Here is a 14,835-nt window from a genome sequence, read left to right on the forward strand (position 1 = left end):
AGAAAGGAAGATCTCTAATTTAGAGATTATCTGAATAATGTTATACAGCCTGCATTCAAACACTTAGAAAATAGATGCATAGCTGTATATCCTTTGCAGCATTTTATACATCTTCAATTACTATATTGGTATTGTAATATTTAGAAAAAACAGCAAATTTATTCATATATAATTGAATGCCAATGGGATAGCATCACTAATTCTTAATTTGCCTTCTTGAACTCATAGAAATAGAGCATAAATCTGTCAGAATGCAGTTACCAAGAAAATCAAGAAAAAGAAAACAACATCGGATTCTGAAAATAGCAAAGTTTACACTATTTTTTAAAAGAGTATAAAATATATAGGTATTTTAGAAAGCTAGTTATATTTGCCCTTTTGGTGCTGCCAGCTTTGCTCAAAGTGCAGTGGGTCCAGAACTATGGGAATCTCAGTTTTGATTTCTTTGTGCCATATGGAAACTTCCACCCTCACATTTGATGCCCCGCCCAACAACTAACTGGCTTCCTCCTTTGGAGTGGGTTGGGGGAGCGGGGAGATGGAGGAAAAGGGGGCTCTTCCTGCTTCTTTCACTTTTTTTCTTGGCCTCTGAAATTTCAAGCTAATCTGCAAAATCAATCTGCTTCCCATAATGCTTTTTTGGTGAGAGGGGGTAAGTCCTTTTTTTTCACACCAGGGAAACAAGTATGGGGCGATCAAAAGAGGCGAAGAAGCAGGTTGGAAGGAGCTGATGTTCAAAAAAATTGAAAAGGGGGAAGACGGGTGGGAGGAGAAGAAAAGATAAAATAAGAGTAAAAACAGAGGCATGGAAAAAAGGACAAGAAAAAGTGGAAGAGGAAGCAAGAGAAAGACGAACAGAGCAGGAGAGCGAGGATTTAGGGGAGTAAGGAAGAGAAACAGGATTCAGAAAATGTGCCTTTATATCCTTATAAGTCTAACAAATAAATAAAGAGCCTAAGTACTAGATAATTCTTAATTACTCCCTTCTTTTTAATAAGCCAGTGGTGATATAACAAGAAAATATAAAGAAGAAGAAAAACTTACTCTCACAAAACTCTTCCATCGGGTTCCATCCTGCTTCTGGAAAACAAGTTGCAATGTGGTTTTTGTCATGGTTTTCTGTATAGCCAGGAAGACATTTGTAGGTTACTGATTCATAAGGTTTGTAAATAGATTTAACAGGATCATATGGCATAGCATGTTTCAATACTGGTGGAGGTCCACAGTCACCTAAATTAAAGAAAAAACATTATTTTTAGTCAATGTGCAGCTAGTTTGCTGTGCAATATTTTTGATTTTTAATAGAACAGTGGTTCTCAACCTTTTCTTCACCGCGGACTTTCTTTAAATACTTTTTGTGGCCACGGATCATAGCCATGGACCCTGAAGACTTAATATTTAAATCAAGCTTTCCTGGACCCCCTATGAGGACATGGTGACCCCCCCAGGGGTCTGCGGACCACAGGTTGAGAACCACTGTAATAGAATACAGTATATGTTTATACTAACTATGCAATGAAAAAGGATTTTATTTAGTGGGATTTATTTATTACTATACTACCAGCTTCAATCTACAGTATGTTTTCAGCCATGAAATCAGTAATTTTTGTTGTTGTTGTTGTTGTTGTTGTTCAGTCACTTAGTTGTGTCCAACTCTTCATGACCCCATGGACCATAGCACATTAGGTCCACCTGTTCTCACTGTCTATCAGAATTTGCCCAAATTCAAGTCCATTGCATCAATGACACTATCTAACGATTTCATCCTCTGCCGTCCCCTTCTCCTTTTGTGTTCAATCTTTCCCAACATCAGGGTCTTTTCCAATGAGTCCTCTCTACTTCTTAGGTGGCCAAAGTTTCAGCTTCAGTATCTGTCCTTCCAAAGAACAATCAGGGTTGGTTTCCCTGAGAATTGACTGATTTGATCTTCTTGCAGTCCAAGGGACTCTCAGGAATCTTCTCCAATACCACAATTCAAAAGCAATTCTTTAGGGCTCAGCCTTCCTTATGGTCTAACTCGCAAAGCCATACATTACTACTGGGAACACCATATTATAAACTATACTAATACATAAGATAATAAAGAACATACAATATCAATGGTGCGGGATTGTAAAACTGCAATACACCAAATTCCTTGCAAAGAAAGCTTTGTTTGCAGATTATTTCTAAATGATGACTACATGGGCCCAAACTGAACTTTGATGGGAAACTGTTCTCTAATGTGGGATCATTACAGAAACACATTGACTTTGGGTCTTCTCACATCTGGCACTGAACATTCAACATTGAAGTACTCCAAGGTTCTCCACCTGGGTTAAATATTTAGGGCAGGTGGTTTCACCTACAAAAGATGGTCGTGAAGGTTTCTTAGCTCAAGCCATGTAAAGTCTTAAAACCAGTATTTTAAATTCCACTCAAAAATTTGTTGGCAGCCAACATTGTAACTGCAACACACATATGATGTGGCTGTAGTGGTTTTTAGCTGGGAAAAGGGGGAAGGCTCCCAGTTGAGCAAATGAATTGAACTCAGCAGCATTTAAAATAAAATGAAAATTAGTGAAGATTCAGATTAATAAAAAAGAACCTTAACAAGCAAGAGAAGAGACAATTTGGGCTCTAGGTGATAGCCAATATATTATCCCAGGGCCTCACCTACTTAGAAGACTAGAAAGGAAAAAGAAAAAAGTAAGTGCTTTGTTGGGGCAGAGAAAAGATTAAAGGAGAAAAGAGACCCTGGGGTGTGGCGGAACCTGATAAAGGTATACATTCTGAAATCTGAGCTGACCATTTGAAAGCCATGATGAGACAACAAGGCCATATCAAAGTCCTGTACAGTAATGAAAAGGAAGGAAGAGGATAAGGAGAAACGTGGAGAGAAAATGAAAGCTGTGAATATCTAAAGACGGTAAAGTCAGAGTGAGATGTGTGGCGAGAAGCATTCAAAGACCTGGAGGTGGGGGTCGGGGTATTGCTAAAGGGAGCTTAGACCTCTAGAGAAGTCACTGAGTCATCCCTTGAGTTGGAGATATTGGCAGATTTAGCCATACCAAACTCCCCAAGTTAACTGAAAAAAGGACAGTGAGGCATTTTTTACAATATTCAAAAGTACAGGTGGATATCATTTAGCAACCATAATTGGGACTGGCAACTAGGTCACTAAACAAAGCAGTCACTAACTGAAATCATGATTGTACTTACAATCTTACTTCAGCTTTCCTTTGCTTTATAAACCTATAATGATCATAAATGCAAGGATTGGTTGCAAAGTTATTTTTTTACCATTGTCAGTTCTCTAACCTCCAGCCATAGATTCCACCTGGCCAACCATGCCCCACAACTGGACACTGGGTTGTCAAATCATACCCCTTTTAAGTTTTTTAGTCAAAAAACATTACAAAGGCAGCCTCCAAACATTCCAAGATTGTGGCTTTTCAGACTTCTCCGCATCTTTCCTTTCTCATTCGGATAAGATGACAGTCCAGTAAAGTTGGCTGTCAAGCCCATTGAGGCAGTCAAACTCAGGAAACAAGAACCACTTGGATTTCTTTCAGAGCTAAATAATCTCAATGTTTATTTTGAATATCCTCTTCTGTAGCTTTTCAGCTGTATTATATTTTTCCCCCAAACTTAGCAACGAGAACTATACACAGTATTCCAAAGATGGAAATACATTATGATTACATGAAGGTATTAAAGCATTCCTAATATAGTAAGCCTAACCATAAACAGTTTGAAATTTTAATGACTCTTTTGTGCCTCTGTAGAATCCAGAACTGCAGCAGATGCAATTAACTTTAACTGAATTATGTTCAGAGTATTTAAACCAAAATAACTCAAAGTTATACATCATTTTGTCATTTTTTTCCTTGGAAATAGTTGCTTTCCAGGCTGAAGCATTTTACACGTAGAAGCAAATGTAAAAAGGGTGGAGTGAGATCGAAACTAAAGTTTGACAGCAGCATGGTTGGTAAATTTATATTTGGTGTCCTGATAGTTCCCACGATTGCCTGGTCAGAACCAATATTAATAAGTGGCTTCACAAAACATAAAATGCATTTTCTTTTCTTTTTTTTCTTCTTGTCTTTTCCATTCTTATCGATGTTTATATGAAGTAGTAATCGCGATCACGGACTTCCTCCTATTAATATACTTTGAATATTAATTTGGAACGGAAGAGAAACACGGATATCCTTTTTCGGAACAACCATTATTTGGAGGATGGGAAGGCAAGAAGGCAACAGGGACCGGCTGGCTCCTTGTCGAGTAAAGTGGCCCTGCAAACGAAGCGACGTACTTCGATCCTCCCCTCCAATCCTTCCAGTTACTTACCCAGCATTCCGGAAAACAGTGAGAAGAGCACCAAGATTCTCGGAGCCAGGTGGGAAAAGAAGTCTCCGAACATCACAGTGCAACTTCCATTCATTTTATTCTTTCTTTCAAAGAATGAATCTCTAACGCGCCAGGAATGAGGGCGGAACTGCATAGGGTGCGGGCGATAAAGACTAATTTGGGGAATCCCTCCGAGGACAGTAGGCTTAAGTAAGGGCTTCCCCGCGACCAGTTGCTGGGGAAACAGGGCGGTGGATAAAGCAAACAGTTGCGAAAGTTCGAATTACGTTGCCCTGCATTTTTTATAATTCACTCCAATTCTTGCTCTCGTCCCCTTCAAAAGTCCGACAGGACTGTCTTTGTGGTTCATTGCTAGGCATATGTTGTGTCAAACACACATTCTGTTTTCCCCGTTTTCAGAAATCCGGAAATGACTGTTTTACCACACCTAACGGGCAGAGCCAGCCTCCAAATATGTCCATCTATGATACGCACCCTTGCGGACTTCATTTTCTGTTCTTTTAAAAGACTCAAATCTGTATGTTCTGCCACAAAATTGTGCCTTTTCCAAAATATATGACTGCTTTACTTCCCTTCCACAAGAACACTAATTCCAGGTTATATCATTACATATGTCTCAATGCTATAATACGGATTTTTAAAATACTATTATCAATTTTATATGAAGTAATAATAGTGGTTATTGATTTTACAGTTGTCTGGTTGCCTCACATCTCGATTCCATTGTGTTGTAAAAACGTTTGTGGTAAGGAAGTAAGAAACATGAAATATACTCCTGAATGTGAAGTATGTTTACAAATGTTATGATTTAAAAATAAAATTATTTCATCAGAAAATATTACTTTACATTTATTGGATACCCCCACCCAATACTAAGGGGAAGGACGTTAGATTTTGTTGTTGTAAGAAATTTGAATATTCTTCCACTATGATCTGGTCTAATCCAGCTAGTGCCTTGTTTTGGTTTCATATTACTACCTTTGTTAATAGACATTTGGGAAGAAATATTATAGTTAGGGAACATAATGTGATATTGAACTATATTCCTAAGGTACGGAATTTGTCATCTCATAAAGAACTTTGATATACAGCATAGAGGATATTTTTTGTATAAGTGTAAAAAATGTATCTTCTTGATTTTAAGGAGTGAGTCCAGGGCATGAGTTTATTTTTTCTTAATAGTCTTTTTTTTAATGAAATGAGTATTTTATGATAGGGTTTATATCTTTAGAATATAACTTTCAGGATTGAATTTATTGTTATCTGTAGTTATTATAATAATAATAAAGTTGGAAGGGACCTTGGAGGTCATCTAGTCCAACCCCCTGCTCAGGCAGGAAACCCTATACCATTTCGGACAAATGGCTGTCCAGTCTCTTCTTAAAAACTTCCAGTGCTGGAGCATTCACCGCTTCTGGAGGCAGGTTATTCCACTGGTTAATTGTTCTAACTGTCAGGAAGTTTCTCCTTAGTTCTAGGTTGCTTCTCTCCTTGATTAGTTTCCATCCGTTGCTTCTTGTCCTGCCTTCAGGTGCTTTGGAAAATAGCTTGACTCCCTCTTCTTTGTGGCAGCCTCTGAGATATTGGAACACTGCTATCATGTCCCCACTCATCCTTCTCTTCATTAAACTAGACATACCCAATTCCAGCAGCCGTTCCTTATATGCTTTAGCTTCCAGTCCCCTAATCATCTTTGTTGCTCTTCTCTGTACTCTTTCTAGAGTCTCAACATCTTTTTTACATCACGGTGACCAAAACTGGATGCAGTATTCCAAGTGTGGCCTTACCAAGGCATGGTAAAGTGGTATTAACACTTCATGTAATCTTGATTCTATCCCTCTGTTAATGCAGCCTAGCACTGTGTTGGCCTTTTTGGCAGCTGCAGCACACTGCTGGCTCATAAGTGATTGTCCACTAGGACTCCGAGGTCCCTCTCACAGTTACTATTATTGAGCAAGGTACCCCCTATACTATACCTGTACATTTGGTTTTTCTTGCCTAAATGTAGAACCTTCCTTTTTTCACCATTGAATTTCATTTTGTTAGATAGTGCCCAGTGTTCAAGTCTGTCCAGATCTTTCTGTATCTTAAGCCTGTCTTCTGGCATGTTGGCTATTCCTGCCAGTTTGGTGTCATCCGCAAATTTGATGAGTTCCCCATCTATCCCCTCGTCCAAATCATTGATAAAGATGTTGAAGAGCACTGGGCCCAGAACAGAGCCCTGGGGCACCCCACTACACACTTTCCTCCACGTAGATGCGGTTCCATTGAGGACCACATGCTGAGTATGGCCGGTCAGCCAGCTATGAATCCATCTGGTGGTGATGCTGTCTACCCCACATTTTTCTATCTTGTCATGTAGTAGGTTGTGATCTACTTTATCAAATGCCCTACTGAAGTCCAAGTAAATTATATCCACAGCATTCCTCTGATCCACTAATTTTGTCACTTAGCCAAAGAATGCAATAAGATTTGTCTGGCATGATCTATTTTTGACAAACCCATATTGGCTTTTAGTAATGACTTTGTTTGCCTCTAGGTGTTCGCTGATTCGTTGTTTGATTATCTTTTCCAGAATCTTCCCAGGTATTGAGGTCAGGCTGATAGGTCTGTAATTTCCTGGGTCCATTTTTTCCCCTTTTTTGAAGATGGGAACTACATCAGCTCTTTTCCAGTCCTCCGGTAGTTCCCCAGTGCTCCAGGATCTTTGAAAAATATAGTTCAGTGGTTCTGAGATCACATCTGCCAGTTCCTTGAGAACCTTGGGATGTAATCTATCTGGTCCTGTCAATTTGAACTCGTCTAGGCTGGACAGGTGCTCACTTACCATTTTCTTGCCTATCTTAACTTGTGTTTCTATTCTGTTTTTTATGGCACTATTTTTGATAGGTTGGTCTGTTTTTTCCCTTTGTGTAAAGACAGATGCAAAAAGCGAGTTAAATAGTCCTGCTTTCTCCCTGTTGCTTGTCACCTTCTTGCCACTTTCCCCCACTAATGGACCAATCATTTCCTTCACTTCCCCTCCCCCCCGCTAATTAGGATTTTCTAGGCGGAGGAAAACATCTCAGTTCATTTTAATCACTATTATGTACATAGTTTTTCTTTTTTACTGTTTAGTCCAGTGGTGGCGAACCTATGGCACGGATGCCAGAGGCGGCACTCAGAGCCCTCTCTGTGGGCACGCGTGCCGTCGCCCCAGTCCTAGGCCTTCAGCTGGGTTTTATAAAACCTTTATGCTTTAGGCCTCTGCCGCCATGTGCAAAAAAAAAAAAAGGTTCAATCAGTCAATTTCAACTTCTCGCGGGGAAAAAAAATCTTGCAATGTTGGAATTGATTGATTGAACTTTTTAGTCCCACCCAGTCTGCCGTTACCACTGCAGCCACGCCCACCCTATGGGCCACACCCACCCAATGGGGCCACACCCACCCAGCACCCGACGATGCATAAGTGGGTTTTGGGTTACAGTTTGGGCACTCGGTCTCTAAAAGATTCGCCATCACTGGTTTAGTCAATATATTATTGGTGGTGCTTTTTATTTCACTACTTTTAAAAATGAAAATGCCATGTTAGTTTGAATGGTCTGAAAGCTATTTACTGTATATTTAAGTAGAGCCATAGCTGATAAAGTACTGTAGTTCATGCCACAGAGAGCATCTAGCATCTAACATAGTAGACTGATCCAGAAGCAGTGAAAGCTATAAATGTGATCCTTTTAGGGATCTGCAACTTTTAGAACAAATTGAACACCACTAATTTAGATCAATAAATCATATACTAATGGCATTTCTCTCTTGACTGGATTGAATTTCAGTTTTTGGTTGTTATCTGGTCTAGTACTGCGGCCAGATACTTGTTTAGTAGTTCCTCTATCTCATTAGATAGGAATAAAAGGAGAAATAGAGCTGGGTTTCACCAATATTCTGAAGACACTGAAGACACTTTTTTTCTAAATCCCTAAATTATTCACTCAAGGGTTTCATATAGGTATTGAACAACGTGGAGGATAAAATGTATTGGTCTCACAATGGCTTCATTTAATAAAAGTGGAACCAATGTATCTACAAGGGAGAAATGTATAGCTTCAGTGACTGAGGTGATCTACTACTAAATGTAATAAATCATGAGGAACAAAGGACAGCACAAAATGCAGTTGATCAAACTTTTCCAAACACTTTATTGACATCAATGGGCCTTAAAAACAAGGTGATCCCAAGAAAAAGAGATGGCCCTGCATTCTTTTACAAATTCAAATATCAGAATTGTAGAGATTAAGTATAATTAATTTGATCAAATACTTCGCTTTCAAAGTATTTACCCAACATGTCTCAGTAAGCTGCTGAAGTTCTGATTTCTCACTGGGCTGGATTCCCCAAGTCCCCAAACCACTCAGAGAATTCCAGTAGTGATACTGAAAGCATGTAGTACTAAGGGAAAATAAGATTTTCACCTTCATCACTACCATAAAGTTGGCTCAATAATGAGTTCTTACTAGTGTTGGATCAGAGCTGAGTTTTCCTTTACCTGCATTCCAGTCACTTCTAGCTTGCTCCTTTGCCCTCAACTGAGATATGTAGCAAGCAACTGAATGGGCTTGACATCGGAGATAACAAACTGAAAAATTACTGTTCAATTGGCCTGTTCTCATCTTTATCTGAATAGACACATTTTAAAACTCAGTTTGCAGCATAAAACCTGCCAGAACCTTCTACAACAGGGGTGTCAAACTGCCGGCCCACGGGCAGGATGCGTCATGACGAAACCGCACCCACCCCATTGCTGGCAATGGAAAAAAAGTCACGATACGTTGCAAGATATCACATGATGTTGTGAGTTTGACACTCCTGTTCTACAACATGCTGGCCTGAACTCCTCCATGCCTGAGGAGTGGTCATTGATCAATCTCAATGGGAAGTTATCTGATCATGGCTGGTGTAAAATTCTCCATTTTCGGACAGTCGTTTTTCCCAATAAAAAATAAAAACAGATCCACAGTGCCATGCATATTGGGCCAATAACAAGTTCAAGAACCACAATTTTCTGAATAAAATATTAGCACCCCCAGAGTAAGCCAGTTCCAGCATGAATATTGACATTTCTCAGAACTTTCTGGAAGCCCTAAATGCCAGGGCCAAGGTCTCCTGTGCCAGCTCAGTTAGGAAAATTCTTGGATAAGGGTGGGTGGTATATCAGCAGAGTCCTCACTTTGTTCTGAATGCTCAGTGCAAGATATACATATTCTCAGATGACCTGTGAATGAATAGGAAGCCCACAGAGAGAAAGGGAGTTCCTGTAGCTTTCAACTTCCTACATCTCTTGACCGCTTCTGCTGTTACACTGAGTACCTAGAGGTCACAGCTGGAAGAAGCTAACATTTTCCCATGTAGTAAGGCTGTATTACTATTATCCTTATCATCTGCCCTATTACCTGCTCCTATTGGTATCTTATGACCATCACTTCGTTGGTTGTATCCTATGATTATGACTGTATCCTATGATTTGTGATTATCACTTTGTTGCTCATATGTATACTGATAGCCTATGCACCAGAGACAAATTCCTTGTGTGACCAATCACACTTGGCCAATAAAGAATATTCTATTCTTTTCTCTTCTTATTCTCCTCTTATTCTCCATTCTATTCTACTCATGGAAGGGATTAAGCTGCTGCTTTACAGATTCAGCATTGGCTGCAAGTGATTGTCACAATACCTACTTTGGCATTGTATGTGCTGTCCTGCTCACTTGCACACATATGTAACAATGGTTTAGTGTGTTTATTAATATTTCACAGCAATTCCCTTCACCAAAACTCGAGAACTGTCCTAATTAAGTCCAGCCAAAAACAGACCAGTGCTAGTCCACAAAGCAATGGCCAATGAGTCCACAAGTTTCCCAAACAAGACAAATCCATCAAGCAAAATTAAATCCACAACACAAGAGGATTCAGGAGGAAAGAACAGTCCAGAGTTCATAAAGCATGATCCAAAGTCAAGGCACAGAGTCAACCCAAAGCAAGATAGGAATCCCAACAACCAGGAAGCACACAGCTAGGAAATGAGCACCTTGTTCCCAACATCATCTCCATCTGTCTGATGTGCTAAATAGCCAGCTTCTGGTGCAGCCCATCAAGAGAGATGAGGCTCCTTTCTCACAAGTAATCAGGCTGACCAGGCTACTCTTGCTTTTAAATTTAATGTAATGTTATATTCTATTTCTGTTGTTGTCTGCCATTGTATACTTAGTTATTTTGCATCGGCTGTAGGCTATTGCTTATATACAGTGTGGACTGAAGCAGTTCATAAAATAAGTAAAAATCCAGCCAATTGTGAACAATTCTGTCCAGTAGCAGGAAAAACATTTTTGTTATCTAATGGGACTTCAAATCTTGATGGGATATTGAAATATTGAAATATTGAAAAATATAATTGTTTTTCTCCAAAGCTTAGTGAGATATTTCCTGAACTTGGAATGTTGGAAACAGCTACGTTGATCTCAAAATATATTTTACTTAGAATGTTCTGCACACCTCAAGGATTCCAGGCTTCCTAATATGAATAGTGCTGCTATAAGATATGTGAATTAGCCACAGATTAGCTTTTTGCTGCCAAAGGTACAGTCTAGTTGATTGGAGACAAGCCATAAAAATGAAGAAATATTAAAATAGATTAGAAATATGAAACATTTGCTATGTTTGTCAGGTCAAAAGAGAAACTACTGTTCTTAAAATTCTGCAAAATATGTGAATTTGTGAAATACCCAGGAATGTTAGTTTCCAAAGATATTCTAGTGTATTTGTTATGCAGAAAGTGGTTCAACTCGAATGCTATATGGTTGCCAAATATAATAATGCGAATGTATTAGCAAAAGGGACAGAAAACTCAAAAACAGCAATAAATGCATTTTTAAAGCAGGCTATTATAGGTTTATTCAATAGTGTTCTGGCAGACAGTTTTCAGAGTGTTGCTTTGTGCTTAGTCAGGCCTAAAAGCCATCAACAGAACCACCTTAATAAGCTTATCCCTTGGCTGTGCCATGCAGTGTAGCAGAATTGGCTTCTGTTACAGCTGATAGAGGACCTGCAAAAACTGATTACTGTGTGTTTGTGGATATCCCTCCTTCTATAGCATTTCCCTTCCTTTTGATTTTAAGTTTCCTTCCAGCAATCAGAATTCCATTTCAGATGTCAACTGCTCAGGCCTCACCACTACATGTTTCTTGCAATACCTTTAATTTTGGAGTTAGAAGTTATGAATACTAAACCCCAATCGAAGAAGCCATCACCTGGACAATCCAACTATACCTTTTATACAAGAGAGATAAAATTTTGCCAATAGGATAATCAGATGTTTCCTTGTGGCAACAAATCAGAAGTCTAGAAACTAATTTCTATGAAGAGTGATTGAAGACTTTTAATTAGGGAAGCACCAATTCCTTCAGTGTTATCTTTCACTTTCGTTTGTATTGCATCTGTTGATTGCAGATAGGGAATGTCTTAACTTCTGATGCATGTATAACATTTTAAGTACATTATAGGATATTTATGCTGTACAAGTACAAGAAAACCGTTCCTCTTTTCCCCTGACACTTTACACTTATAACAGATAAATAGGAGAAAATTATTTCTGAATTTTGTAGTCAAATCTTCAACACCAAGATTGTTCATCAAGGTTATTAGTATAAGGACACCCAGATTAGATCATTCCCTGTCTTACACGTTTCTCGTTTTCCGTGACTACTTTGTGACTTTATTTGGCTAGTAAGAAAATAGAAGCAACTCTGAGTAAAGAGAGTGCAGATAGCAGGGTGGGGGAGGAAGCAGCAATTCATCGTGCTGTGACTCAGCTCACTACAAGCAAAAAAAAAACATTTCAAACAACAATTATTTGAATGTTTCTACTAACAAATGATCCATCCATGATTAGAGAGGGACTGTGGAATAAGATAACATATCTGATAGGACTGCTGGAAACTGTACAGCACTTGCATTCTTTGATCCAGGATTACAGTTGCCTGTGAGAGAGAATCTACTCCTTCAGTTTTGGTTGAAAAGGTTTGGTATGGATGTGTGTTTTTTTAACTTGTCTTTCTGTCAGCAGTAATCTGTTCAAATACCTGTGTTCAGGATCACAGCATTAAAAGAATAAGACTCAAACCCACAACAAAGTATTCTGTTGAACACAGGCACAGGCTGCCAGGGATAAGTCTGCACTGTCTGCATCTCAACAATGAAGGGACAAAGGGCAGAAAACATCCTGCAGAAAGCACAGCTCCACAACACGGTCCTTTCAGCAGTTCCAAGAAGGCTGCACACCCATTTGCACAACACAGGTGACCCTGAGGACATAGACAAATCTCCAAGTGGCCTCAGATACTCTCTAAAAGAGTACAAATGATCAGCTGTCTGCAAGGAATATAAATCCTTCCATTCCCCACCCTCCAGCCAGAGCTGAAGAAGCTTCTTGGATGAGAAGCAAAATGTCTTCAAAGAAAAACAAGAAAGTCCAGTTGCCTCTTGTAAAAACACCTTTGGGACAACCGTGTCCTGGATGACTGAGAATCTCCATAGATTTTCACAGACAAGATCTACGTACTATCCACTTGGCAATGAATTCCTCTGGAGCCAACCATCTTGTGTCTTCATCCCATGGTCTCCAAGCTAACCTTGTGTAGCTACTCGAAATTTCAACCAGAATAACAGAGTTGGAAGGGACCTTGGAGGTCTAGTCCAACCCCCTTCTCAAGCAGGAAACCCTCTACCATTTCAGACAAATGGTTAACCTATCTGTTCTTAAAAACTCAAGTGTTGCAGCTACCACAATTTCTGAAGGCAAGCCATTCCACTGATTAATAATTATGTCAGAAAATTTCTCCTTGGTTCTAGGTTGATTCTTTCCTTGATTAGTTCCCACTCATTGCTTCTTGTTCTTCGTTCAGGTGCTTTGGAGAATAAGTTGGCCCCCTTGGATATTGGAACAGTGCTATCATGTCACCCCCAATTCTTCTTTTTATTAAATTAGACATACTGAATTCCTGCAACAATTTTAGCCTTCGGTCCCCTTATCATCTTTATTGCTCTTTTCTGCATTCTTCCTAGAGTCACAGTCCTTCCAGTCTTAATCTGAGGAGATGGACACTATGTCGCTATCAGAAGTAGATAAGGAGAAAGAACTGGAATCACTCAGCAGAAGTGTCAGGCTTGATTGGTTCAGTTTGGGGAGCTGTGAAATAAGGATAGCTAGTTTTTCTGTGTGGGGTCCCCAGGGGAATGTTTGAAGGAATAATTTTAAATATTCCAGGTTAACAATTGATACGAGATAATCTTTGCTTAGGGAACAACACAAGAAACAAGGATTGGAGCATGAAAACCCAGTTGCACAATATGCATGGCCGCTCCATTCTCCATTTATTCTGTCTTTGTAGTAAGCAAATAGAAGCATTTCCAGTGAGGGGTAAGCCTTCATCATGCGCATATGTTACACCTGTCCCATAGGAGACATATTCCAAATAATTTTCAGTGTACTTGCCATGGGGAATATTTGATGGTGGCAAACATGGAATAACTAGAAAGAAAGGGAAAGTGGCAAGGCTTTGTATACTTTTGTCTCCTTCCTCTTTTGCATGGTCCATATGGTGGCCCACCAGACCATCTCCCCAGAATTTCTGCTTTTCACTTCAAATGTTAATTTAAGAGATTCTTCCAAGACAAACCATCAGGAGGTGGGAGATGCTATTACAGACTTATCAAATAAACAGTTATGGAAACATTTTAATATAACTTTATTAAATTTCAAGGAAAAAATAAAGTATAAAATAACAAAAAAGGGGAGCAGGTAATTCAAAAGGGGAAAAGATTAAAACGTGTAAAAAAGGGGAAAGGGGGAGAGGGATAAAAATCTACAGTATATGCAAGTTTAACAACATACACAATAGTCTTACAGTTTTGAATCCAATAAGACAATTATTAAATCAAAAATATTTATCCATCATTAATGAACAAGATTTAAAATTTCTAAAAAAATAATAGTTTAAAAATAAAAGTAAACAAAATATTAAAATGACTGTAATTTCAATACCTCCATCTATTCATTTTTCCAACATTCTTTATGCTACTAATTTTTACATTTGTTTCATCTTTACACATTATATTACTTCACTAATAAAATACTTTAAAAAAAATCTCACATTTTCTTCATTCATTTTTTTCTTTTGAAACATAAGATATATTTACAAAATAGTTTTCCTAATTTTTAATTCTGTTAACTTTAATGTCTTGGTGTTCCACTTGGATCTTATCCAATTTATTATCTTAATAGCATTTCAATTTTCTCAAATTTAGCTTCTAAAAATTGTAACAAGATTTTAATTTAAAAAATCCCTCTCTAAAAATAGTTTTCATTTTTCCATCCCCTAGTGGCCAAGGGAAGTAATTACAGTTTATGTTTTTTAAGAGAAAGTAAAGAAAGTAGGGCCAGAAAGCTGCTC

The 14,835-nt window shown here is 38.6% G+C and overlaps 1 protein-coding gene across 1 annotated transcript in view; it reads right to left on the reverse strand.

Annotated features, from left to right (window-relative positions):
• Nucleotides 1-4,722, reverse strand: part of LOC107288372 (complement component receptor 1-like protein) — a 57,124-nt gene extending 52,402 nt beyond the window's left edge. The window contains exons 1-2 of the mRNA XM_015816982.1: nt 4,333-4,722; nt 1,045-1,230 (exon numbers count right to left, since the gene is read on the reverse strand). Of these exons, the coding sequence (XP_015672468.1) occupies nt 1,045-1,230; nt 4,333-4,486 (340 nt within the window). The 5' untranslated portion in view covers nt 4,487-4,722. The remainder of the gene's footprint in view (nt 1-1,044; nt 1,231-4,332) is intronic.
• Between the last annotated feature and the right edge of the window lie 10,113 nt (nt 4,723-14,835).

The sequence above is a fragment of the Protobothrops mucrosquamatus genome, unplaced genomic scaffold, assembly GCF_001527695.2.
Source record: "Protobothrops mucrosquamatus isolate PMUCROS unplaced genomic scaffold, P.Mucros_1.0 scaffold546, whole genome shotgun sequence".
Classification (NCBI taxonomy): Eukaryota; Metazoa; Chordata; class Lepidosauria; order Squamata; family Viperidae; genus Protobothrops; species Protobothrops mucrosquamatus.